This window comes from Oenanthe melanoleuca, chromosome 20 (assembly GCF_029582105.1).
Source record: "Oenanthe melanoleuca isolate GR-GAL-2019-014 chromosome 20, OMel1.0, whole genome shotgun sequence".
Taxonomy (NCBI): Eukaryota; Metazoa; Chordata; class Aves; order Passeriformes; family Muscicapidae; genus Oenanthe; species Oenanthe melanoleuca.
Window position 1 is genome coordinate 13,018,917 of NC_079353.1, and position 25,501 is coordinate 13,044,417.

Genomic DNA, 25,501 nt, shown 5'->3' on the forward strand with positions numbered 1-25,501 from the left:
ACCTGCAGAGCTGCCTCCAGCCCTCGGGTCCAACATCACAAGGATGTGGAGCTGCTGGAGTGAGTCAAGATGTGAAAAACGAGTTTCACTTCCCTGGTAAAATTTAAAAAGTTTAATAAAAGACAGTAAGAGACAAACAATAAAGCAAAATGCAATATAGCCGGGTGCTTGGCATTCATCAGCCAAGAGTATCTTCAGCTGGTTTGGAGACACCCCTTAAATTCATCAGCCCATTGCATATTCAAACTCTTCTAAAATATAATTTCCATATTCCAGGAACTGTTTTGCATGGCCACTCCTTGAGTCTGCCTTTTTAGAGTATGCATGTTTCTTGGCTGTAGTTTTAAATTATTTTTCTTATCAGTCTTAATTTGGGCTTCCATTTCTACAGTCCATGCTGGTAGCTGGTATATCAGTAACAGGTGTCTTCACTGGGTGTTATCCAACCAAGCAGGCAGTTCACTTACTACAAAGACACTTTATCAGCTTATGTTACTGCTAAAGAAAACTACACCTTAAAAACCATTTCAACACCACACATATAGTATCCACCCCAATATTTGCAAAAAGCCAATACCATAATATGTATTTATAACAAAGAGAGGCCAACAAGATGCTCCAAGAGCTGAAGCCCCTCTGCCCTTAGCCAGGCTGGGAGAGCTGGAGGTGTTCAGCCTGGAGATGAGAAGGCTCCAGGGAGAGCTCAGAGCCATTTCCAGTGCCTAAAGGGGCTAACAAGAGACATGAGGGGGGGCTTTGGACAAGAGCCTGGAATGCCAGGACAAAGTGAATGGCTTTCCACTGACAGAGGACAGGCTTAGAAGAAATTCTTCCCAGTGGGGATGGTGAGGCCCTGGCACAGGTTGCCCAGAACAGCTGTGGTTGTCCCAGCCCTGGAGGTGTCCAAGGCCAGGCTGGAGGGGGCTTGGAGCAACCTGGTCTGGTGGCAGGGGGTGGAATAGGATGAGCTTTCTTATAAATTAGAAACAAAAAGCCTCAATATTGAGCACAATTTAATTGCTTTATTTTACATAGAGCAAGCAGCGCTGGGGAACATGAAGGGACACCGCCCACTCCACGCTCCTTGGTTTGCAGCCTCTTTTTATGGTATGGTCTCTCGTTGTCATCAATAATTTTTGTTTTTTTGCTGTCACAATTTTGCCAGGCAAGCAGTGGTGGTTGAAATAAACATCCGTAAAGTCTCTGGGCGATAGTCAAGTCTCATCTGGTCTTGGTAGATAAAACCGGCGAAAATCGGCAAGTCTGGTCTTTATAGATAAGCAGCATTGATTGAAGAAAGGCAGCAAGTCTGATTTTGCAAAATCTATCAGAGTATCGGAAGGTCTAATTTTGAAAACTACTTGTAGATCCAACTTATGTAGAAAACATAATGTTCATAACAGGGAAATTTTAAACAGAATGACTGAATCATATATTTTCCTCTGTCTAGTGTTCATGCTTCACTTCAGGCCTTAGTATTCTATTTTGTACAAACCCTAATACTTTAATGATTAACACAAATCTTGTATCAATTATCACAGCTTTGAGGTCCCTCCAGCCCAAAGCAGTCTGGGATTCTATGCTGAGGTGAGACATTGCTATAGGGAGGACAAATCCAGAGGTTGCCAAGCTGCCATGGCATCGTGTCCATTGGGTACTCCCTGACAAGGTCAAAGTGCAGCTCCTGAGTAGACTGGGTCATCTCATTGGGCCAAGACTGCATGGAAATGGGGGTGGCTCCAGCCAGGAAGATGCATTGCCACCACTCACTGTGACAGACAACATGGAAAAGAGAAATTTTCAGTTGCAAAATGGAGCTTAAAGAATAACCAGCAAATTTGAGAAAAGAATGTAAAAGTAGACACACAGGATGCTAACCAGAGCTGGAAGCAGTGTATAAACAGATAAGAAGGAACCAAGGTGGGTTTTGTAGCAAAGTTAAGTAACAAGAAACAGCAGTGCATGCCCTAAGAGAAGATCAAGGCAAGGGCACTTACAATTTTGGGGTCTCTCAGTGAATATGATCACCAGAGACCCCTTTAGATGACCCTCTAAGACCATAAAACGACTTGCAAGAAGGGGCAGAGGTGGGTAAAGTAGTTCTGGGAAAAGTAATATTCATGTAGGAGCTAGGAAGTATCTTGTGATGAAAACGTGTCCCTGGTTGAATGAACATCCCATTGTAAAGTTTCATGGCACACATTTTCCTAGAGGAGACATCCTCTGCATATAAATATTAGTCATTAATCAACAGTTATAGTGGCTCCAGGGATGATCTGTGAGTGGTGTCACCACAACCTGACCACTTCATACCTGATCCAGCAGCACTGAGGCCGCTGGTTTGGGCAGTTTTCCATTCACCTCGCCATTCCCTCGGCCCATATCTCACCAGTCGGGCTGTGAGGAGACTGCAGGGCTGTTGAATGCTTTGCAATGTCAGGCAACACCATTCCTGGTCTTCCATTATTCACAGAGTCAATCAGCTTGGCCAGGCACCATTTCCCCGTGGTAAATCTGTGCTGGCTGTTCCCAATGTCCTTCCCTCTCAGTTGTTTCAAAAGGTGTCCAGGAGGATTTTCTCCATTACCTTCCCAGGGATTCCAGAGGAGCTGATTAGCTTGTGGTTCTTCTGCAGAGCCTCCTTTGTGCCCATCTTTAAGACTGCTGTAATGTTCTTTGAAGTTCTCAGGAGCCACCTTCGCTGGCCAGGCTTTTTTGAAGACAACAGACAGCTGCTGTAGCTTCCTCTGGTCCTCACACCTGGTGTATGCCTGGCTCAAGAGCTCCCTAACTATTCTCCCACTTTCACCAGAATGTCTGTACACTCCTCAAGGATAACTTGATTCTTCTTCCACAGGTTTTTTTCCACATTCCTCCTTTCTGAGATGAGGTTGATCAGAAGTTCTTGATTCAGTTGATCTCCTGTCACCCAGGATTGTGATTCTGCTTTTCACCTTCCTAAGTTATCTTCTTTTAAATTATGCCCTCAACCCTTGACCTTCTCATCCTCAGCCAGTTCCTGAATGTTTTCAGGATCAAGAATTCTTCCCTTCTATTCTAATGTCCTAGGAAGATGAGTGAATTATCAGCTGGGCAACTTTCAACTTTGATCTGTCATCATTAATGGAAAAATTGATCTGGGAGGTAAAGGAATTCACAGAAGTACAGTTTCAGCCTTTGCCTAAGAATTGTTCCTGATCCTAACAGGGGCTTCTATGCTTTGAAGAAGAGTCTTTGAAGAATCTCTTCATGCCAGCTTTTACCTCCCTCAGAGTGCTCCTTCCCACAATAGGTCACACCAGACTGGCATGGTTCCTGTGCAGCTGACATCCATTCTCACCAAAAACAGAACCACTTTTCCTTTACTCACTGCTACTGAGAGGGAGCATGGATCACTACAGTTTTTCCCAAATAAGATTTGGAACAAAAATCCTTCTTGTAAATCCTGCCAATTCTTTCTGTAAGCAGTGTCACAGCCAGTGGAGGGAGAGGATCCTTCCCCTCTGCCCTATACCAGTGAGGCCAGCCCTGGAGTGCTGGGCCAGAGCTGGGTTGCCCAGTACAGGAGACAGGGACAGGCTGGACAGAGTCCAGCACAGGGCCAGGAAGATATGGAGGGGCTGGAGCATCTCTGCCATGAGGAGAGCCTGAGAGAGCTGGGACTGCCCAGCCTGGAGCAGAGCAGGCTCAGGATAAATACCCAGGGGGAGGCTGCAGAGGGGACAGGGCCAGGACAGCCCCAGTGACACAAAGTGACACACAGGAGGGGCCCTCCGAGCTCAGGAGACACTTCTGCACTGGGAGGGTGGCTGAGCCCTGGGGCAGCTGCCCAGGGAGGTGCTGGAGTCTCCATGGCTGGAGGGACTCAAAAGCCACGTGGACACATCCTGGGCAGCTGGCTCTGCATGGCCCTGGGGGAGCCTCTCATTTCCAAAGCACTGTCCCCTTTCTCCACAGGCTGTGCATCAGCAGGAGGCCTGCTGCTCCCCTGAGCTACTGGATGACTTTTCTCCTTCAGAACTTGAAGTATTTTCCTGGACAGACTCGGGGACAGGCAAGGTAAAGTAGTCTGGGGGGAACACTCTCCTAAAAGTTCTGGTACTTCTCCCTTCAGGTGCCACCTGCACATTGGGAGAGAGAGTCAGAGAAACCTGTCAGCACACATGGAGCAAAAGGACCTCTGGATATCAATGCAAGGAGATCTCTGCTCAGACACCCTGAATTGCACCAGACAACACTGGGGGCAAGAAGCTCTCGCTGGCAGCTGTGCAAGAGAGGCCAGTGTGTGTCCTGGGACACGGGGCCAGGGAGGGAGGCAGTGGAGTGAAGGTGCCTTTGTGAAAGCCATGGGCTGCCACAACAGAGAGAACAAACAAAAGGCTGTGCCCACAGCAGGGACAGGGAGAGGCAAGGAAACAAGCAGAGGACTCCAAAGCGCTGTCTGGGCTCACGTGCCCTGTTCCAGAGGAGCCTGAGGCTCTGCACAGGCACTGAAAGCCCATTTTACCTCATAAGTCCTCCTGGGGTCAGTGGTTGATTCACGCTTCTCTGCCTTGTCTTCTGCTGTTGCAGCCCTGCACCGCAGACACTCCATGGCCTTCCTGGAGTTCTCTGACAGCTGCTCTCCTTCTGCTCCAGCAGCCTGAGAGAGGAGATGATTCCCTTATTTCCAACACCACAAAAGCTGTACTTCAGAAATCTTGGTACTGGGAAGCATCCTCGAAGCACCAGCAGTGCAGCTGCTCTTCTGCCCTTGCTACAAAACTCTGCTTAGTTTAGTTCATCACTCTGTTCACCTGCTCCATTCCTTTGCACACAGAATCCAAAGCCCCACGTGTTGCCCACCCTTGCCTGGACACAGGAGAAGCAGCTCCCCATGCCCAGCTTTTGGTCTGGAGCCAATTTCAATAGCAAACCCCTGCAGAGCCAGCCCAAGGGCAGGGAGCAAACTCTTCCTCTCCCAGCTTCAGAGCATTCCACACGGGAGCAGAGCACAATGTAGGCAACCAAGCCCAGGGGGAGAAGGAGCCTTCAAGCACTGCTGAGGGCTTCAAACTCCTCCAGCTCCTCTTTCTTGACACCATGGGCTTGTGGCTCTGGGCTGGCTGGCAGCAGATCCAGCTGCTCCCACCTCATGCTGGCTTTGCAGCACGTGCAGCCTCAGCAGCTCTGGTAGAGTGCCCTCTGTCTGCTCTGAGATGCAGGAGATGCCAGCCCTGGGAGCAGCACTCAGAGCTTGTCTGGCTTGGGGAAAACAGCTCAGCTCACAACTGCTCCTCTGCTTTCTGAAGGACTTGTGCTTTGCCAAAGGCTGTGTTTCTGCCACCAAGGAACAGTCTTTTCTCACCTCTGCAGAAGTTGGCATACCCTGCTGGGCAGACTGGGGCACATCCTGTCTAATGGTATCCGGGATGTACGCACTGCTACGTGTTCTCTCAACACTCCTCCCTTCAGGGGCCACCTGCACATTGGGAGAGAGAGTCACAGAAACCTGTCAGCACACATGAAGCAAAAGGACCTCTGGACATCAATGCAAGGAGATCTCTGCTCAGACACCCTGAATTGCACCAGACAACACTGGGGGCAAGAAGCTCTCGCTGGCAGCTGTGCAAGAGAGGCCAGTGTGTGTCCTGGGACACGGGGCCAGGGAGGGAGGCAGTGGAGTGAAGGTGCCTTTGTGAAAGCCATGGGCTGCCACAACAGAGAGAACAAACAAAAGGCTGTGCCCACAGCAGGGACAGGGAGAGGCAAGGAAACAAGCAGAGGACTCCAAAGCGCTGTCTGGGCTCACGTGCCCTGTTCCAGAGGAGCCTGAGGCTCTGCACAGGCACTGAAAGCCCATTTTACCTCATAAGTCCTCCTGGGGTCAGTGGTTGATTCACGCTTCTCTGCCTTGTCTTCTGCTGATGTTGCAACCACATCCCGCACACACTCCATGGCCTTCCTGGAGTTCTCTGACAGCTGCTCTCCTTCTGCTCCAGCAGCCTGAGAGAGGAGATGATTCCCTTATTTCCAACACCACAAAAGCTGTACTTCAGAAATCTCGGTACTGGGAAGCATCCTCGAAGCACCAGCAGTGCAGCTGCTCTTCAGCCCTTGCTACAAAACTCTGCTTAGTTTAGTTCATCACTCTGTTCACCTGCTCCATTCCTTTGCACACAGAATCCAAAGCCCCACGTGTTGCCCACCCTTGCCTGGACACAGGAGAAGCAGCTCCCCATGCCCAGCTTTTGGTCTGGAGCCAATTTCAATAGCAAACCCCTGCAGAGCCAGCCCAAGGGCAGGGAGCAAACTCTTCCTCTCCCAGCTTCAGAGCATTCCACATAGGAGCAGAGCACAATGTAGGCAACCAAGCCCAGGGGGAGAAGGAGCCTTCAAGCACTGCTGAGGGCTTCAAACTCCTCCAGCTCCTCTTTCCTGACATCACAGGCTTGTATTCCAGAGGAGCCTGAGGCTTTGCAGAGCCAGCAAAAGACCATTTTACCTGCTCGCCAGTTCTCCTGGGCTCAGTGCTCCATTCAGGCCACTTTGTCTTCTCCTTTTCTTGTGATGCAACTGGTTTCTCAGATTTCAGGATGGTCTCTGACATAAATAACAGATGCTCCTCCTGTGATCCAACAGCCTGCAAGGTATACAGAGAGATGATTCCCTTATTTCAAGCTCCACACAAGCTGAACCTCAGAAATCTCCATCACAGGAAGCATCCTCAAAGCACCAGCAGTGCAGCTGCTGTTCAGCCTTCTCAGTACAAAACTCTGCTGGGTTTAGTCCATCACTCTGTTCACCTGCTCCATTCCTCCCCACACCAAATCCAAATCTCCACGTGTTGCCTCCCCTTGCATGGCCACAGAGGAAGCAGCTCCCCAAGCCCAGCTTTTGGCCAGGAGATGATTTGAACAGCAAGCTCCAGAGCTGTATCAATCATTCCAGGTGTGCCAGGAAACAATCTGGCAGTCAATGCTCTCTGGTTGGAGCAGGGCACATAGACAAGGCTACCTGCTGCAGCCCAGACTGCTTTGCCCAAGCAGGCCTGGACTCACAGGGATAGAAAGTCCCAATTGTTCATGGGAAACATCACTGGAATATTTCAGGGACATTGCAGTGGATTGAAGCTCAATGCCAGTGCTAACCTGGAGACATGTCTTTCCCTTCAGGAAGGCAAATGGTTTCTTCAGAGCCCCCCTGGCAATCTTATACTTGGACAGTGCAGCACTCAGAGTGCTCCCTCTCCCTTCCTTCAAAGCAGCAGCCTCAAGGTCCACCACTTGCTGCTTGGTTTCCTTTTCAATGTCCAGTTGCTCCTTGGGCAGCATTCTTCCCTCCTGACTTTGCATCTCAGCTGCATGCATCTCATTCTTCTTTTCCAGCTCTCTCATCTGCTGCTGGTGCAAGTCCCGTTCATGCTGCAAAAGAGGGAGAAAAAGGGTCACTCATTCCCTCTCTCGGTTTGCTTCTCATCCCAGATCTGGACTCCTGTCCCAGGGGCAGGCACAGGCTGCCCCTCTCTCTCTGCCATGCAGGATGCTGCAGACCTTTGCTGGACCCCCCTTGATGCTGCATTTTCCCAGCTCACTCAGCCCATCCCAGCTTCCTTCCTGCCCTTCCCTGACCTCTTGCAGCTCCACTCCAGTGTTCCTTTGGGGAGGAGCTGCCAGAACTGCAGCCAGGATTTCAAGTCCATGCTAGGCAGGATTTAGGCAGTGCCACGAGAGTGTGCTCTCCAGCAGGGAGGAAGGGAAGAGCAAACAACCCCAGCATTCCATTCCCTGGGGCTGGGGCAACAGCAGTGGTTTTCCACCTCTCCTGTGTAGAGTTTCCATGGCACCGTCCCGAGAGCCCCACTGCCCTGTCTTGGAGCAGCACTGGCCAGATCAGGCTGTCATTCTCTGCTGCCACTCAGGACCAGTTCCCCCTTGCAGGCACACGTCCTTCTCTGCATCAGCACTTGGCTTTCCTCTCTTCTCTCCCCACTGGCTGCTCTCAGATGGCCAAGGCCAAACACCTTTCTATGAACAGCAAACTTGCTCTTCTCACCCCTCCTTCCAGATCCAGATACTGATTAATGTGAACATGGCTTAGCACATGAGGAATTGCCCAAACCATGCAATGCCAGTAGAGACAGTGTGGACATTGAGAACTAAAACTTCTAGGGCACAGAACTCCATCATGGAGGAAAATCAGCAGCCTCAGCACTAAGTGGCTTTGACATGACTACAACATCTTTTCCTCCTTATTCAGAAGATTGGAATTAGAAAAGTTAAACTGGAAAAAGGTGCTCCTTAGAACTATTAACACAAGGTCCAGAGCTACAAACTGGCCCCTTGTGGCATCTGCCAATCTCACCAGCAAATCCTTCCTTTCCTTCTCCAGGTTCCCCAATTTCCTCCGCAGAGATGCCACCTCCTGACGAAGTGTCTCAGCCTCTTCCTTCGTTTTAGTGGCCTCTTTCTCCAGGAGAGTTTCTCGAGAATTGTGCTTGAGTTCTGCATTCAACCAATCTGCAGCAGGGAAGGGGAAGGAGAGGGGGAGAAGCAAAGCAAAGGCAAACTGATGTGCATTCTGAAGACACAAGAGCACTGTCTTCTCTGCCTGCCTGTGTTTCACAGGCCCTAGGTCCACAATGGCTCCAAAGCTGACAGAAATGAAGGAAACTTCCACCCAAAGAAAAAAGTAGGAATGAAAGGGGCAGGGTTCAGAGGATTAGGAAAATGTGTTTGCTCTTGGGCTTGTGCAGAGTGAGCAATCCAAGAGAGGCCAAGGAGCCTGTGCAGCCCTGCTCCAGGGGGATCAATAGCCTGGGGGCTCTGCAGGGGCTGGAGTTTGGAGGAATTGAGCTGAGACATCCAGCTACAGCTCCTTAGCACAGACACCACCTGGAAGGCACCAGCTGTGCACAGGATCAGCCATAGCACAGGTAGATGGCACAGCCTTTTCTAGAGAAAAGGCTTTCACTGGCACTACAATGGATAAATCTCCTGCTGCTTATGTTTTCCCCTCTGACATCTCCGGGACCTTTTCCTGTGCATGGGACCAGAGATCCTCACTGGTGAGACAGGATGGTTCATCAGCTGGGAGAGGGGAAGCTGTACCTCGCTCGCTTTCCTCCAACTCATTCTGCAGCTCCTCGTTGCGGGCTTTGAGTTTCTTCGCCTGAGCCTGAGCCTTCCTCAGCTCCAGCTCTGAGGTGTTAGACTGTATGGCCCAGGCAAGAGCTTTGTCATCACATTTTTGGAGGCTCACACGCAGGTCAGACACCTCAGTCTCCAGCACATGCACAGAGGCCTTCAAGCACCGTTCTCCTGCCCGGGCCTTTTCCAGCTCCTGCAGCAGCTCCTTCTCTCGAGTGGCCTTGGCAGCCTCCACCTCCAGCACTGTGTCCTGCAGGGCCTGGATCTGGAAATGGATGCACAGAGCCTCAGGGACAGGGCTGCTCCTGAGGCAGCAGAGCAGGGAGTAGGGAGAGCAATGAAGGAGAAAGGACTTCAGGCAAAAAACATGCAGAAAGCAGAAGGCGCAGAACCAAGGATTGCAATGGAGACAAAAGTGGAGAAAACAGGGAAAGGAAGGCAATGGACACCCTTGAGGCTGCAGCTCTGAACACTGCCTGAACTGGCTGCGGTGCAAGCGCCCTGCCCAGCCTGCCATAGCCACGTCTGTGTCCCCACATTGCTCAGGCACCAACTCCATCTGGGACAACTCTGCTAACACAGGGACAGAGAAGCTCCAAAGGAGTCTGCTGCTGCTTCTCCTCCCAGTTTCCTGCTGGGACCCACAAGAGAATGGGGGAAAACATTGGCAGCATACACCAGGTCCAGCCTTGGCCTCAGGGTGCAGCAGCAGCCATGGGCAGAACATGCCAGCAGTGGATGCTACTGGGAGGGGAAAGAGGTTGGGGCCTCCAAGCCAAAGGTGGTGGTGTGTGTCCATGGAGAAGAGGATGCCAGTGCACAGCTCACCTGGCTGTTGAGCTCCTGCAGTTGTTTTGTGCGGTTTGAAAAGAGCTGCTGAGCCTGCTGAAGAGCAGAATGAAACTGAAACACGTGATTGTTCAGGGCCAGGTTCTTTTCCTCCAGGGTTCTGAGGCACAGGTTCTTTTCCTCCAGAGCCAGAATCAGCCTAGAAGGAAAGCATACAGCTCATTACTACATGATATCCCAGTTTATAAACTCTTAGGACTTGCACCACACCGGGGAAAAGCTGCTCTGTCTGATGAGCTTTGCCTAAACAACTTGGCTGTTTGCTCCCCATGCAGTCACAGCCCAGCATGTGCCCACTCTGCTTTTGGTCCTGAAAGAATTAAAAGTTCCTGCCTACATGCCCTGCCTTCTTTTTCAGATGGGAATGTGAATACAAACCAAAAAAAGTCTTGCAATGAAGACATTAGGGGAGGGGAACAATTTTCTTCTGACTAAACAGGCTCCAAGGGGGCAAGATTTGGTCAACATGGAAGAGACATTTCCTTCCACCAATTTGTATGTCCAGAGAGGAGAAGCAACACCCTACAGCTTGGGAATCTCCAGGAAGTTCCCTAAGATTTACCAGCACCCATCCTACTTTCAGCTGGAGAAACAAAAGCTGAAGGCAGAAGTGGCAACAGAGGCTTGGAGCACAAGCTGCTGGAAGATGCAGAAACCTCCAGACAAGCAAGAGTGCCCTGCCTTCCTTTGTCTTCTACTTGGAAGAAGAATCCTGTGGCACTGAAGACTGGCAGGACTTGATCAGTTGGAGGAGCCCCCCTTACCTTGGTCTTGTTTCTTGCATTTTTTGCAGTCAGTAATGCCTGTGATTGTGGAGGGTGGCAGTTACCATGCTTGACACCCTCCAGGCAGTGGGGGGCACTTTATGAGGAATGATCCAACAGAGACATTCTTGGTTTTTGGGTGCCACCGAGGACAATCTGGCCTAGATCAGCAATCAGGGCCTTAAGATGGTTCTGCCCAGCAAAGGCATCAGATGCCAGGCTGATCCAGATCCCAGAGGCTTCAAGTTACAGGACCCAAGGTGGAGCTGATGGATGTATCCACCTCCTTAAACACACCCACCTAACCTAACAACACAACAGTCCCCAGAGGGAAAGAGCTACCCCAAGAGCCTTTGTCTTCAGAAAAGCTTTAACTAAAGGCATCAAGGAAAATAAAATGTGATTCAGCACTGAGATAATGAGACGTGTCTGCTTGGAGAGTTCAGATTCTGCCACTTAGGAAATGCTGCCAGAGCTCCTGGCATGTGCAAAGATGGCCAAGAGGGAATCCATTCACCACAATGCAGAATCCCACAGGCTTTCCTTTACCTGGCTTTTTCCCCTGCTAGGACATGCACAGCAGCCTCCAATTGGGAAATTTGCTCTGCCACTTCTTCCCCTTGACTCCATATCCTCCCTAGGTTCTGCAGGTACATTTGCAGGTTCTTGTTCTTATTTTCTGCCTCCTCCAGCATCTTCTGGATGTGTTTGACCTCCAACAGCTTCTGCCTTGATTGCTCCTGGGCCTCACTCACATCCTTCTGTGCTCTCCGGACGATCGCTTCCTGGGACTCTTGGGAGGCTGCCAGCTGAGATGTCAACTCTCCCACCTCCAGTCAAACAGAACAGAGCAGTCAGAGGCTGCAGCCACAGCTTGTCACTGTCAGCCACAACACAGCCCGTGAGGAAAGGTAAAGGACAACCTCCCATTTCTCCCAGTCCTGACAGCACCAGATTCACAATGGATATGGACAGCTTGTTGCAGTTTCAACGTGGACCACCAAGGGCACCTGAAAATGCACCTCCCAAACCAAGGCTAGCAAGAAGAGGCCAGCAGGAATCCATGCTGATGGTTGCTGGCCAACAGCCCAGAGCACTAACCCAGCTGTCCAGGGCAGCAGGGAGATTAAGCAGAGCACTGAGTGTCCTTCAGAGCAGCTACCATGGACAGCACAGGACCAGGCAGCCCCAGGGATCACCCCATCAGCTGCTGCTCTGCCATGGAAAAGCAAGAAGGCCACAGATCCCTCCCTGGATGACTGTGCTGTCACAGCTGTTTCACTCACCTGCTTTTGTAGAGCCTCCCTCTGCTCAAGGAGGAGATTCATTTCCTCCTTGATGCCTTGTAGCTCCTCCTTGTGCCTCTTTTGTGCTGCCTGGAATTCACTGCGAGCTTCCTGCAGCTCAGCTTGCAGCTCTGCCTTGATGGTCTGGCAACAAAATGCAGAACAACTTCCTGGGACCTGTCCTCAGGCTCAGCTTTTTCCATTTGCTGTCTCAAAATGCCATTCCTCCAGCTACTTCTTTTGGCTTCTCTAGCCAGCTCTGCTTCCTCTGCAAGCCCTCCTTCCTGTGACTGAGCTCTGGAGCATGCCAGGCTCTGTGGTCCCAGGGCCTGAAGCAGCCCTTCCCTCCTCAGTCCCAGGAGCTGCCTCTTGTGCCCTTGTCACTGCCCAGCACTCTGTTCCCTGCCTACTCACACTTACCTGCCTCTTCTCTTGCTGCTCTTTCACCTCCTGCCTGAGCTGCTGGATCTGCTGGCAGGCTCGGCTGAGCTCTCCACGAATTTGGAGCAGTGCTTCTGATAAAGCACTCCTCTCATTCTGCTCTTCCAGCAGCACCTGCACAGAAGGAAGGAGCAGAGAGCTTCACATTTGCCCTGCAATGTTTGCCCTGTGTGGCAAGAGGCAGAGACTGAAGGGCTCACACACTCTCAGAGCACTTGGCTGCTGCTCCCCTGGGCCACTCTGCCCCGGGGCAGCCACAGCTTCCCAGGAAGGGATTAGAACACAGCCCCGAAGACATCTCTGGGTTACTGCTCAGAAATACTCCAGATGAGGTTTAAAAAGATTTTTCTGTATGGTGTCAGCATTCCTGCTTTGCCCGCCCCATGTCCACAGAAAAGAAATCCTATAAACTCACTTTGGCTATGAACACCTGCCAGTACACACCTAAAGTGCAGCAGGAAGAGAACAGTGAAGATGCTCTGAAGTACGTCTTACAAAAACAGAGCACAAGAGCAGCACTCACATCTCAGCTGAAAGCTGATGTTTCTGCCTGGCTTCCTATCAGAGGGCTCATTCCTGGGCCCAAAGATTGCCCTGTTCACCTTTCAGCACCCCAAATTCAATGTAGAAGACATGGAGAACATGCTCCACACAGCCCATATCCTGCCATCTCCCACAGCTCCAGCCTTGCAAAAAATCACACCAGTTCTCCTTTCACAATCATTACCTCTTGCCTGGCATTTTCAAATCTAGTTCGTTCCTTTTCTTGTTCAGCCTGCAGTGTGCCAACTTTCTGCCTCATCTCAAACAGCACCTTCTGGTGCTCCTGCTCTCTCTCTGCCTTCTCTGTTTCCCATTGCTTCAGCATCTCTGCATGGTGCCTTTCACGCTCACTTGCCTAAAGAGAGAAGGAAAAAAATTTGCAACATCAAGTCCAACAGGAATACTACCTCATTGCTGAAAAAAATGAAGCTTCATCCCACCCACAACTCCCAACCTGAAAAGACAACAGCACTGGCTTTCTGCACTCCAGAAAACTGTGTCCTGTCATGGAATTTAAAAGGAGGCTCAGAGGGCACATGAATCACAGACTCATGGAATCATTTCTGTTGGCAAAGACCTTCCCAAGCATTTTGTTCCAACCACTCAGAACAGGAGGTGTCACCTTCCCCTCTCTGATGCCCCAGTCACAAGGACTGAAGCACTGGACACAAGGGGCCTGTTCCATTTGCTTCCAGCCCAAAGCTGATCCCTGTGTCCACCATGGAAGCACAGCAAGGAAGAAACTGAGTTCCCACGCCTGCAGCGCGCAGCACTGTTGGCATCTGCCCCACGTTGGCACCTTCCCCACGTTGGCATCTGCCCTGTGGCAGCTGGGACTCGGGGACGATCCTGCCCTTGGGCACTGCCCAACCTGCTCTGGAACTCATCTTATGCCCTCACTGAAGCTGTGGCTGCATTTCCTGCCCCTGCACCATGCTGGGGCCTTCACTCGCCTCCAAGCCCGAGCCACTGGCTCTGCTGCCCCGCCCAGCAGCAGGAGGCCTCTGGCAGAGGATTGCTGTCCTTGCACACCCTCAGGCTCTGCCTGTGCTAAACCAACCCACAGGGCCAGCTTGGACAATTCGGAAGCGTACTGTCCCCTACCAGGTCTTGCAGGAGCTTGTTTAGTTCCAGTTGCTGAGCAGCTTTCTGCAGCCTGAGGCTTTCTTGATGCTGCTGCTCTGCCTGCAAGAGCTGCTGAGCTGTGCCTTCCTGTTCCTGCCTCCTGAGAGCTCTCTCTGCTTCCAGCTCACGTTGCAGGCACTTCACTTCTCCTGCAAACGTGACCAACAGCAAAAGTCAGAGTCTTTAGTGACTTGACTAACCTCAGGCCCTTTCAGTGCCTCCAGCCCCACCACTCCTCTGAAGCCCTGTGGACAGAGGTGGCTGGACAGGGTGCTTAGCTTCTCTAGTCAGGGGCAGCACCACAAACAAAGCACACAAGGTTCTCACCTTGTATCACCTCCTTGGCCTGCATGACTGTGAGCATTTGAGCCTCCAGATGGTTCCTGGTCTCCTCCAGCTGAGCTATCTGCTGCTGAGCAGCAAACAGGCTGGATTCCAGGCTCTCCTTTGCTGAGCTACAAGTTGCAAACACAGAGAGACATGAGTTGCCTGCTCCTGCCACCCACAGCTGGTTATTCCAGGATGATGTTGCTCATGATCCCCACTGCTGAGTATGGAAAAGGAGTGACATGCAAACTCATCCAGAGAAGACACATTTGTGTTATAAATGAGTTAATGTTCTGGGGTGGGATTAAGACTTATTGATTAATGTAATGAAATTGTAAATTGTTAATTAGTTGTTGTGAAGTTGTGAATTGATCATGAATGGTTCTATGAGAATCGCTGATGTATTCGCTTGGTTGAGTGTAGAGAACTTTCTAGAAAATTACCTCATGAGGCGAGGACACCAACCCGAACTGTGATTGGACAACGAGCCAACCTATAAGAACTGAGTGTTCTGAAATGATTGGCTCAGATTGCACACTGTATAAACCAACCAGTGACCAGGAAAGGAGCCAATCGGAACGAGGATCGACAAACGCACCAATCCGTGAGGAGCTAAGAACATAAATACTGCCCAGGGGCCCGGCACCTTGTCTACAGCGGAAACTCCACTCCAAAGGAGCACCCGGTGTGGCACACTGTTTTTTATTTTCTGGTTTTTCGCGAGGGGCTCGGGCTCATCTCGAGTCCCCGCTCTCAGTTGTTAATTTAATTAACAAGTTAACCTATGAGAGGTTGCTGGCCTCATTCGTAACATTTGTGCCATTCCAGTGGAAAAGCAGGGCCCTCTGAGGGAGTGCCCAGGCCTTCCTTACGGCCTGGCATAGCACAGACAGCCCAGCCCAACTGGACCTCAACAGCCAAACCTTCAGTTGCTGTTCCTGACCTATGACACAGGGTAGCTGCGCCCAAACAGGCTGGGCTGACGAGCAAGAGCCCAGACTCTGCTCACAGCCCTTCTCTCATCAGCACTTCCAAGCTGCTCTGCAGGGGGACAGAAGAGACTCTTGTCCTGGCTCACTCCTGACAAACAGGAGTCCAAGGCTCACGAGTGCTTTGCTGCCTTTAGGTGTCAGAAAAATCACCTTCACATTGGGGCATATTTTATTTTCTTGAGACTCATATATTTTCTGTTCATGGAATGTAAAAACATCTGAAAGGGTCTGCTCCCTGCCTTTACCTGGTCTCTGCCAGCTGCTTGGAAAGGTCATGTTGCTGCTGTTCCATGGCTGCCAGTCGGCCCTCAAGGGCAGCCTTCTCCTGGCCCAGCAGCTCCTTCTCTCTGCACACCTGGGCCAGTGCGTGCCCTTGGCCAGAGGATTCCCGGCGCAGCTGCTCCAGAGCCCGGCTCAATGACTCTTGCTGCTGGGAAGCCTGGAAGCAGAACAAGGTAGAACTTGAGCCCTTCCTCGGGAGCCCTGTACAGAGCCAGCCAGTGCCACCTCGCAGGCAGCCAGAGGACAAGAAGCACCTGTGCTCTGGGCTCAACGTTTCACAGCATCTGCCCTATGCAGTTCTGACAGCCTGGGCTCCAAGAGCCTCTGGCACTGTTCCCTTGGAAGTGCTTTGTTAGGCCCTGTGCCTTGCCTGGGACCAGACAGCACCTTCCCAACAAACATCCCTACTCCAGACTCCGTGATGTCACCCAGAAATACTGCATCTTCCACAACTGCCTATACAATGTACTCTAAACACCAGCAGTGCAGCTGCTGTTCAGGCATTGGTCCAAAACTCTGCTGGGTTTAGTCCATCAATCACTCTGCTCACCTGCTCCATTCCTCCCCACACCAAATCCAAATCTCCATGTGTCACCTCCCCTCACGTGGGTACAGGAGAAGCAGCTCCCCAAGCCCAGCTTTTGGCCAGGAGATGATTTGAACAGCAAGCTCCAGAGCTGTATCAATCATTCCAGGTGTGCCAGGAAACAATCTGACAGTCAATGCTCTCTGGTTGGAGCAGGGCACACAGACAAGGCTGCCTGCTGCAGCCCAGACTGCTTTGCCCAAGCAGGCCTGGACTCACAGGGATAGACAGTCCCAATTGTTCATGGGAAACATCACTGGAATATTTCAGGGATGTTGCAGTGGACTCAAGGGCAATGCTAAAGCCTACCTGGAGAAGACACCAGCCCGTGCAAGTGTCAGGAGCCCTTCTCTGTAGGACTGCTAAATCTTTCTTCAATGTCCCTTTGGCCTTTTCACTCTTGATCAGTGCAGCAGTCAGGACTTGAGCGTTCCCTCTCCCTTCGAGTTCTCCTCTTCCTCTCTGTTCCAAGGTGGCAGGAACCCCATAAAATTGATGCTCCAACTCTTCCTGCATGCCTTCACTCTCCTGGGTTACTCCATTCCCACTTTGCATCTCAGCTGCACGCATCTCATTCTTCTTTTCCAGCTCTCTCAGCTGCTGCTGGTACAATTCCCGTTCACGCTGCAAAACAGGGAGGAAAAGGGTCACTCATTCCCTCTCTCAGTTTGCTTCTCATACCAGATGACATGACTACAACATCTTTTCCTCCTTATTCAGAAGATTGAAATTAGAAAAGTTAAACTGGAAAAGTTGCTTCTTAGAACTACTAACACAAGGTGCAAACAGAGGTACAGAGAGGCCCTTTGTGGCATCTGCCAATCTCACCAGCAAATCCTTCCTTTCCTTCTCCAGGCTCCCCAATCTCCTCTGCAGAGATGCCACCTCCTGACGAAGCGTCTCAGCCTCTTCTTTCAGGGCAGTTTCTAGAGTGGTCTTCTGCTGTTCTTCCCTCCATATCGCTGCAGCAGAGAAGGAGATGGAGAAAAGCAAAGCAAAGGCAAACTGATGTGCATCCTGCAGAGACAACAGCACTGTCTTCTCTGCCTGCCTGTGTTTCACAGACCCTAAGCCCACAAGGGCTCCAAAGGTGACAGAAATTAAGGAAACTTGGGCTTGTGCAGAGTAAGCAATCCAAGAGAGGCCAAGGAGCCTGTGCAGCCCTGCTCCAGGGGGATCAATAGCCTGGGGGCTCTGCAGGGGCTGGAGTTTGGAGGAATTGAGCTGAGACATCCAGCTACAGCTCCTTAGCACAGACATCACCTGAAAGGCACCAGCTGTGCACAGGATCAGCCATAGCACAGGCAGATGGCACTGCCAGCCATGGCATCTTTCTTGGGAAAAAGCTTTCACTGGCACTACTATGGATAAATCTCCTCCTGGTTGTGTTTTCCCATCTGCACTGTCTGAGCACTCCCCTTTTCCTGTGCATGGGATTAGAAATCCCCACTGGTGAGACAGGATAGGGCAGTGAATGGATGAGAGAGAAGCTGTACCTTGCTCATTTTCCTCCAACAGTTTCTGCAGCTCCTGATTTTGAGCATTTAGTTGGTCTCTCTGAGCCTGCATCTTCCTCAGCTCCAGATCCATGGCCTTACACTGTGTGGCCATGGCCTCTGCTCTTTCCTCAGAGCTTTGGAGCCTCACATGCAGCTCAGACACCTCAGTTTCCAGCTGCTTGTGTTGAGTCTCCTGGTGAGATGCCTTCTCCATCACTGCCTCCAGCAGAGCCCAGGTCTGGAAATGGATGCACAGAGCCTCAGGGACAGGGCTGCTCCTGAGGCAGCAGAGCAGGGAGTAGGGAGAGCAATGAAGGAGAAAGGACTTCAGGCAAAAAACATGCAGAAAGCAGAAGGTGCAGAACCAAGGATTCCATTGGAGACAAAAGTGGAGAAAACAGGGAAAGGAAGGCAATGGACACCCTTGAGGCTGCAGCTCTGAACACTGCCTGAACTGGCTGCGGTGCAAGTGCCCTGCCCAGCCTGCCATAGCCACGTCTGTGTCCCCTCATTGCTCAGGCACCAACTCCATCTGGGACAACTCTGCTAACACAGGGACAGAGAAGCTCCAAAGGAGTCTGCTGCTGATTCTCCTCCCAGATTTCCTGCTGGGACCCACAAGAGAATGGGGGAAAACATTGGCAGCATACACCAGGTCCAGCCTTGGCCTCAGGGTGCAGCAGCAGCCATGGGCAGAACATGCCAGCAGTGGATGCTGCTGGGAGGGGAAAGAGGTTGGGGCCTCCAAGCCAAAGGTGGTGGTGTGTGTCCATGGAGAAGAGGATGCCAGTGCACAGCTCACCTGGGTGTTGAGCTCCTGCAGTTCTCTTTTATGGTCAGAACGGATCTGCTTAGTCTCCTGAAGAGCAGAACGAAAATGTGACACCTGATTGTTCAGGGCCAGGTTCTTTTCCTCCAGGGTTCTGAGGCACAGGTTCTTTTCCTCCAGAGCCAGAATCAGCCTAGAAGGAAAGCATACAGCTCATTACTACATGATATCCCAGTTTATAAACTCTTAGAACTTGCACCACACCGGGGAAAAGCTGCTCTGTCTGATGAGCTTTGTCTAAAACACTTGGCTGTTTGCTCCCCATGCAGTCACAGCCCAGCATGTGCCCACTCTGCTTTTGGTCCTGAAAGAATTAAAAGTTCCTGCCTATATGCCCTGCCTTCTTTTTCAGATGGAAATGTGAATCCTGTGGCACTGAAGACTGGCAGGACTTGATCAGTTGGAGGAGCCCCCCTAACCTTGGTCTTGTTTCTTGCATTTTTTGCAGTCAGTAATGCCTGTGATTGTGGAGGGTGGCAGTTACCATGCTTGACACCCTCCAGGCAGTGGGGGGCACTTTATGAGGAATGATCCAACAGAGACATTCTTGGTTTTTGGGTGCCACCGAGGACAATCTGGCCTAGATCAGCAATCAGGGCCTTAAGATGGTTCTGCCCAGCAAAGGCATCAGATGCCAGGCTGATCCAGATCCCAGAGGCTTCAAGTTACAGGACCCAAGGTGGAGCTGATGGATATATCCACCTCCTTCCACTGCAGCCTGAGCAGTGTTAACACACCCACCTAACCTAACAACACAACAGCCCCCAGAGGGAAAGAGCTACCCCAAGAGCCTTTGTCTTCAGAAAAGCTTTAACTAAAGGCATCAAGGACAAGAAAATGTGATTCAGCACTGAGATGAGACGTGTCTGCTTGGAGAGTTCAGATTCTGCCACTTAGGAAATGCTGCCAGAGCTCCTGGCATGTGCAAAGATGGCCAAGAGGGAATCCATTCACCACAAAGCAGAATCCCACAGGCTTTTCCTTTACCTGGCTTTCTCCTTCTCTAGGACGGTCACTGAAGCCTGCAATTGGGAATTTTGCAGTGCCACTTCTTCCCATTGATTCCATTTCCTGTCCAGGATTTCCAGGTATATTTGCAGCTTCTTATTCTTATTTTCTGCCTCCTCCAGCATCTTCTGGATGTCTTCAATGTCCAACAGCTTCTGCCTTGACTCTTCCTGGGCCCAGCTCACATCTTGCTCCTCTCTCTGGACGATCGATTCCTGGGACTCTTGGGAGGCTGCCAGCTGAGATGTCAACTCTCCCACCTCCAGTCAAACAGAAGAGAGCAGTCAGAGGCTGCAGCCACAGCTTGTCACTGTCAGCCACAGCAGAGCCCATGAGGAAAGGTAAAGGACAACCTCCCATTTCTCCCTGACCTGACAGCACCAGATTCACAATGGATATGGACAGCTTGTCAGCATTCCTGCTGTGCCCTCCCCACGCCCACAGAAAAGAAATCCTATAAACTCACTTTGGCTATGAACACCTGCCAGTACACACCTAAAGTGCAGCAGGAAGAGAAGAGTGAAGATGCTCTGAAGTACGTCTTACAAAAACAGAGCACAAGAGCAGCACTCACATCTCAGCTGAAAGCTGATGTTTCTGCCTGGCTTCCTATCAGAGGGCTCATTCCTGGGCCCAAAGATTGCCCTGTTCACCTTTCAGCACCCCAAATTCAATGTAGAAGACATGGAGAACATGCTCCACACAGCCCATATCCTGCCATCTCCCACAGCTCCAGCCTTGCAAAAAATCACACCAGTTCTCCTTTCACAATCATTACCTCTTGCCTGGCATTTTCAAATCTAGTTTGTTCCTCTTCTTGTTGGGTTGGCAGGGTGGCAGCTTTCTGCCTCATCTCAAACAGCACCTTCTGGTGCTCCTGCTCTCTCTCTGCCTTCTCTGTTTCCCATTGCTTCAGCATCTCTGCATGGTGCATTTCACATTCACCTTCCTGAGGAGGAGAGGAAATACCTTCAAGATTATATCCCAGGCAAGCTCCTCGCTTAAAAATGTGAATTTTCATCCCTCCCACAACCCCCAGCCTGAAAAGACAACAGCATTGACTTTCTGCACTCCAGAAACTGTGTCCTGTCCTGGAATTTAAAAGGAGACTCATGGAATCATTTCTTTTGGGAAAAACCTTCCCAAGCATTGAGTCCAGCCAGAACAGGAGGTGTCACCTTCTCCTCTCTGATACCCCAGACTCAAGGACTGACCAACAGAGGAACTCCCTCAGCCCCTCCTTGTCCCACCTGGGCTCCAGACCCTTCCCCAGCTCCAATCCCTGTTTAAGAGGTTCTGTAGCTGCCCAAAGAAATTTTGCAGAAGCATATACAACGTTGCTGATGAACACGTATCCCTGGCTAGTAAATTCATGGGCAATCCTGAGCCAGGTGTGCACAGCAGTGGCCCTGGCTTCTACTGCCAGAAACAGCATCTGGGCTGATCTGGCTGGCACAACTCCCACTCTCACAGGTGCTGCCTAGCAATAAGGTGTCCAGAGCTGTGGTAACATCATCCCTCTCTTGCTCCAGCAGATCCCTCTGAAGCTGCAATTCCTCCAATGTCTGTGCCTTGATTTCCAGCTCGCTCTGCAATGAGGGGTCATCTCCCCCGAGTGCAGCCAAGTCCTCCACTATACAAGAAGGGGCAAGAAAAGTTTCAAGGGAAAACTAGTCTCATTTCCAAAACCAACCTCCATGCTGTCCTGCTCTGCCTTTTCTGCCTGGGCTGAACCTTCCTTCCTCTGCTCAGTGTTCTGACACAGACTCAAGGCTCCTGGCTCCGGGATTCCAATGCATTGCTGCAGCACTTCCTTGGACTTCTCAACATTTGCACAGTCACTGCAGAGACAAGGCTCAGTCAGAAGAACAAAGAGGCCTGAGGGGTCACCAATCCCATTTGCAGCACTCCAGGATGGAGCAGGGCGCAGTGGGCTAAGGAAGACCTTGTTCCTTCCCTCCCAAGGAAATCCTCCAGAGGCAAAGGGAAAGGAAGGCAGGATTTTGCCTTCCTTCAGTGAGAAGCAGTGGCTGGGCAGAACAGAATTCAGGGAAGGAGCATGGTGAGAAGGAATCTTCTCTTCCAACATGGCTCTGCATTGCCTAGCCAGCCTTGGGAGTCACAATAGAGCATGAAAAACCCAGACAGGATGATGCTTGAGAGCCACGCTGAGGCCTATGCATGGTAGGGCAGGTGATTTCTTCTCCCAGGACCCCTCTGAAATCCCAGGCCTGGAAGCAAATTGCCTCTGGAATGCTGCAGTGGAGGAGGAAATATTCACCTTCTGATTTCTTCTAGCAGACATTCTATGTGCTGCTGGCGGCTTCTGAGCCTCTGGCATTTCTCTGCCATTTTCTCAAAATGCTGCTGCAAGCGCTCACAATTCTCTGTGGCTTCCTGAACCAATTCCAAGGGATGCTGTTCATCAGTGGATGCCGGAGTTGAGGGCATGTTCCCAGGACTGTCAGTGCAGATGATGGAATTGCCCATGCTGTCACTGTCATCTAACAGCACCTGAAAGCCCACATCCAGCTGTTATTCAGGTAATCTGTTCCTATTCCAAAGTGCCACTGAGATGCCTCTTCTGATCTCACAAGAACCAGCTTCCATTTATGGAGAACCAGTTTCAAAATCCCACCAGCTCAGCACTGTTTACTCACCTCAGGGGATGTGGAGGAGCGTCCCCGGTGAGAAAGGCCTCGAGCTCCCTGGAAGAGCACAGGGCAGAGCACACTCAGACTGCATGGCTGCTCCTGAGGCAGCCACCTCTCAGTGCCTCCCAGGCTGTCCCAGAGCACAGCAATTCCAGCTGAGCTCTTCCCCTCCTCCTTTGGAATATTTCCAGCCCAGTAGTTTGACAGCAGCACAAACGAACATGCTGGAAGGTGTCTCATCACTTCTAAGAACAGCAGAAGGGGAGCTGCCCAGAGCCCAGTCCAACTTGGCCTTGAACACTCCCAGGGATCCAGGGGCAATCACAGCTTCTCTGGGCAATCTGTGCCAGGGCCTCAGCACCCTCACAGGGCAGAATTCCCTCCCAATATCCCATCCACCCGTGCCATGACTCAGTGGGAAGACACTGTCCCTTGTCCTGTCCCTGCAGGCCTCTGGCTTAAGTCCCTCTCCAGCTCTCTTGCAGCCCCCTCAGGCATTGCAAGGGGCTCTAAGGTCACCCTGGAACCTTCTACAGGCTGAAAAACCCCAACTCTAGCATCCTTTTTCCTTGGCGCAGGTGCTCCAGCCCTTGGAGCATCTTCCTATTAATCCCATGGCCTCCTCTGGGCCTCTGGGGATCATCTTGGAGACGTCAGGGAAAAACCCATTTTTGCCTCTGGGAAGCACTGAGGCTGCACTGTAAATTGGGCTGAAGGGAAGGCAATGAAAAGCTGCTCCCTTGTTTGTGCCCACAGCCTCCAGTGGGACAAGGATGGAGCAGGAGATGTGGCTGTGCTCTGGGATGGCCAGGAGCCCCCCATTCCCTCCCAGGCCTGTCCAAGCACCAAAGCTGCAGCCAGCTCTGGAACAGCCAACTGTTAATCCCTTGCTATTCCCTGAGGCATAGCCCAGGCCCAGCCAGGCCCCTGCTGGGCCTGGCACAAGGAGAGCAGTGGCTTTTTCACTCACCCGCCGGGTGTCCATCTCCTCCTTTGGCACGAACAATGACCAGATCCGTGTCCAAAGGTCGTTGACTTTTGCAGGGTCTAAACCCCAATGTCTAGATGTTGTTGACTTTTTCAGGGTCTGAACCCCAATCTCCAAAGGCCCTTGGCCTTTGCGGGGTCTGAACCTCAATGTCTAGATGTTGTTGACTTTTGCAGGGTCCAGCCCCAATCTCCAAAGGCTCTTGGCCTTTGCAGGGTCTAAACCCCAGTGCCCAAAGGCCCTTGGCCTTTGCAGGGTCTGAACCCCAGTGCCCAAAGGCCCTTGGCCTTTGCAGGGTCTGAACCCCAATGTCTAGATGTTGTTGACTTTTTCAGGGTCTGAACCCCAATCTCCAAAGGCCCTTGGCCTTTGCAGGGTCTAACCCCAATTTCCAAAGGCTCTTGGCCTTTGCAGGGTCTAACCCCAATCTCCAAATATCGCTGTCCTTCACAAGGTCAATAGCACACAAGCAAGGTGCCGTCGGCCTTTGCGAGGTCTGAGCCCCAATGGTCACGAGCTGTTGACAGCTCCAGGGTCCAAACCCCAATGAGCCAGGAGCTGTCGATTGTTGCCAGGGTCCAAACCCCAGCATTCCAACATTCCATGGCCTGTTGACGGTTGCCATGGTGCAAAGCCCATCGTTCCAGGGGCTGGTGGAATGGCCCTCCCAGGCTCTCCCCATCCCAGCTCCCTGCTGGCCCTGGCACCTGCCCTGCCTCCCCCGTGTCCCCACAGCCGTGCCAGGCAGGGCCCTGGCTCAGAGCATGAGTTCCAGCTGTCTGGTCTAGACAGCACCAGTTTTAAGGCTCAGCATTCTCAAGACCTGCAAGCTCTTTAGGGATGTGCTTAGTTCCTAAGTCACAGGAATTCTTCTGTCTTCCCTGACAAACTAGAGGTGTAAGATAAAGCCTAAAAAGGTTCTTGGTGCTTACAAGTATTCATGGAAAGTAACGCTTTGTGTTAAAACAATTACATGAGGAGGAAAAATGGTGTTTCAGGGGCTTTTCAAATTCCTACAGAGAAATGCCAGCAGTGTTTAAGGTTCATAAAAGAGATTAAGAATTATGAGACAGCCATGAGTGCATTTCTTTCTCCGCTCTCTGTTTGGCAATATATCACCAGATCTTCCAGGCAGAAGAAAAGTCTTGCTGCTTACATCAAAGATTCCTCACTAGGAAGAGACCTTCAAGAACCAAATGGGTCTGCTTGGAAAAGCTTTGGCAGGTGTTTTTTACTCTCATCTTCGATAGCACTTGTCTGTGTCCTGGGGAGGATTTCGGTGCCCAGTTGACAGGAACTGGCTTCTGAGCAGGGCACAAATTCTCCGTGGAAGAGAAGAGCTGCACCTGCCATCTCCAGGGCCTGTCTTTGCAGTGATTGATGGCCCAAGGATGTCAGTGCCAAGTTAAGGTTCAGAGACCAATGCAGCTTCAAGTCTCTGTTCAACAAGAGCAGCCTTGGGCTCCTTGAGCAGAGCTGGAAAGGAGCAGGCGAGCTCCTGGTGAAGGTCTGACAGCTCCTGCCTGGTCCTGGAGCAGCTCTCAGTGTAGTTCTGCCAGTGCTATCAGTCCTGGGCCAGCTGTGACTGCAGCAGGGACACCTGGAAGAGGCACAAGGCCCGGCTCAGACAAGCCTGATGCCTTAAGTTCTGAGTTTTCTGTTCTGCTTGGATATGCTTTTCCGTTGTGCTTAGAGTGACAAAGACAAAATAGTCCAATTTCAGCTATGGACTCAAGGACAGTTTCTTCAAACTCCAGGCCCTAAGAATGAACAATGTGAAAGGAGGGCGGATGAAACCTTACAATTTGAGACTATTAATTGGATGGTTGACTCCTGTATGCAAATACACTAAAGTCTATAAAGATGTGAGATCATGTGACCAGGCCCTCTTTTGCTTCCATCTTGGAGCCATCCAGGCAGGGGTCACTGTGGCTCTGGTACTGCCAGGGTGTGGCCTTTGCAGGCCTCTCAATAAATACCCATTTTATTCCCCTTAACTCTGTGTAGTCTCTGTTGCAGCTCCTCTGGGCATCAAGCCCACGCTGGCTGCAGCATCTGCAGCCCCACAGTACCGGCTGTAGGAGCAGAGACAGCCTCCAGCTCCACCCTCACCAACACTCTGACCTTGGGGAGGGGAAAGGAACAGGCTCCCAGACTGCCCCTGAGCTCAAATGGTCAACAAGTCCAGTTCGTGGCAGGA

General features: G+C 51.3%; 2 protein-coding genes across 2 annotated transcripts; both read right to left on the reverse strand.

Annotated features, from left to right (window-relative positions):
* Window positions 1-1,004: 1,004 nt before the first annotated feature.
* On the reverse strand, window positions 1,005-7,647 carry LOC130261368 (uncharacterized). Its single transcript, XM_056507501.1, has 6 exons — window positions 7,131-7,647; window positions 6,485-6,622; window positions 5,848-5,985; window positions 5,348-5,461; window positions 4,508-4,642; window positions 1,005-4,121 (listed from the first exon to the last, which is right to left on the reverse strand). Exons 1-6 carry the CDS (start codon window positions 7,374-7,376, stop codon window positions 3,966-3,968), a joined length of 927 nt encoding a protein of 308 aa, XP_056363476.1. The 5' UTR covers window positions 7,377-7,647; the 3' UTR covers window positions 1,005-3,965.
* Window positions 7,399-24,106, reverse strand: LOC130261528 (centrosome-associated protein CEP250-like). The gene is made up of 21 exons (XM_056507835.1): window positions 23,284-24,106; window positions 22,320-22,367; window positions 21,941-22,173; window positions 21,353-21,500; window positions 20,438-20,608; window positions 19,639-19,919; window positions 18,625-18,784; window positions 17,820-18,060; window positions 17,152-17,285; window positions 16,633-16,947; window positions 15,701-15,894; window positions 14,464-14,591; window positions 14,116-14,285; window positions 13,196-13,366; window positions 12,448-12,582; window positions 12,028-12,171; window positions 11,396-11,571; window positions 9,957-10,116; window positions 9,090-9,393; window positions 8,319-8,498; window positions 7,399-7,403 (listed from the first exon to the last, which is right to left on the reverse strand). The coding sequence occupies exons 1-21, from the start codon at window positions 23,296-23,298 to the stop codon at window positions 7,399-7,401; spliced, it is 3,513 nt and encodes a 1,170-aa protein (XP_056363810.1). The 5' UTR covers window positions 23,299-24,106.
* Between the last annotated feature and the right edge of the window lie 1,395 nt (window positions 24,107-25,501).

Bases quoted from the DNA above. Each gene is read 5' to 3' on its own strand.
- LOC130261368 (XM_056507501.1), bottom strand. From the start codon at position 7,376: ATGAGAGAGCTGGAAAAGAAGAATGAGATGCATGCAGCTGAGATGCAA. The intron at 5,462-5,847 runs GTAAAATGGGCT...CCCAATGTGCAG, and splicing joins ACCCCAGGAGGACTTATGAG to GTGGCCCCTGAAGGGAGGAG. The intron at 4,643-5,347 runs GTGAGAAAAGAC...CTCCTCTCTCAG, and splicing joins GTATGCCAACTTCTGCAGAG to GCTGCTGGAGCAGAAGGAGA.
- LOC130261528 (XM_056507835.1), bottom strand. The intron at 18,061-18,624 runs GTGAGCTGTGCA...ATCCATTTCCAG, and splicing joins TGCAGGAGCTCAACACCCAG to ACCTGGGCTCTGCTGGAGGC. The intron at 13,367-14,115 runs GTAGGGGACAGT...TTCTCTCTTTAG, and splicing joins ACAAGCTCCTGCAAGACCTG to GCAAGTGAGCGTGAAAGGCA.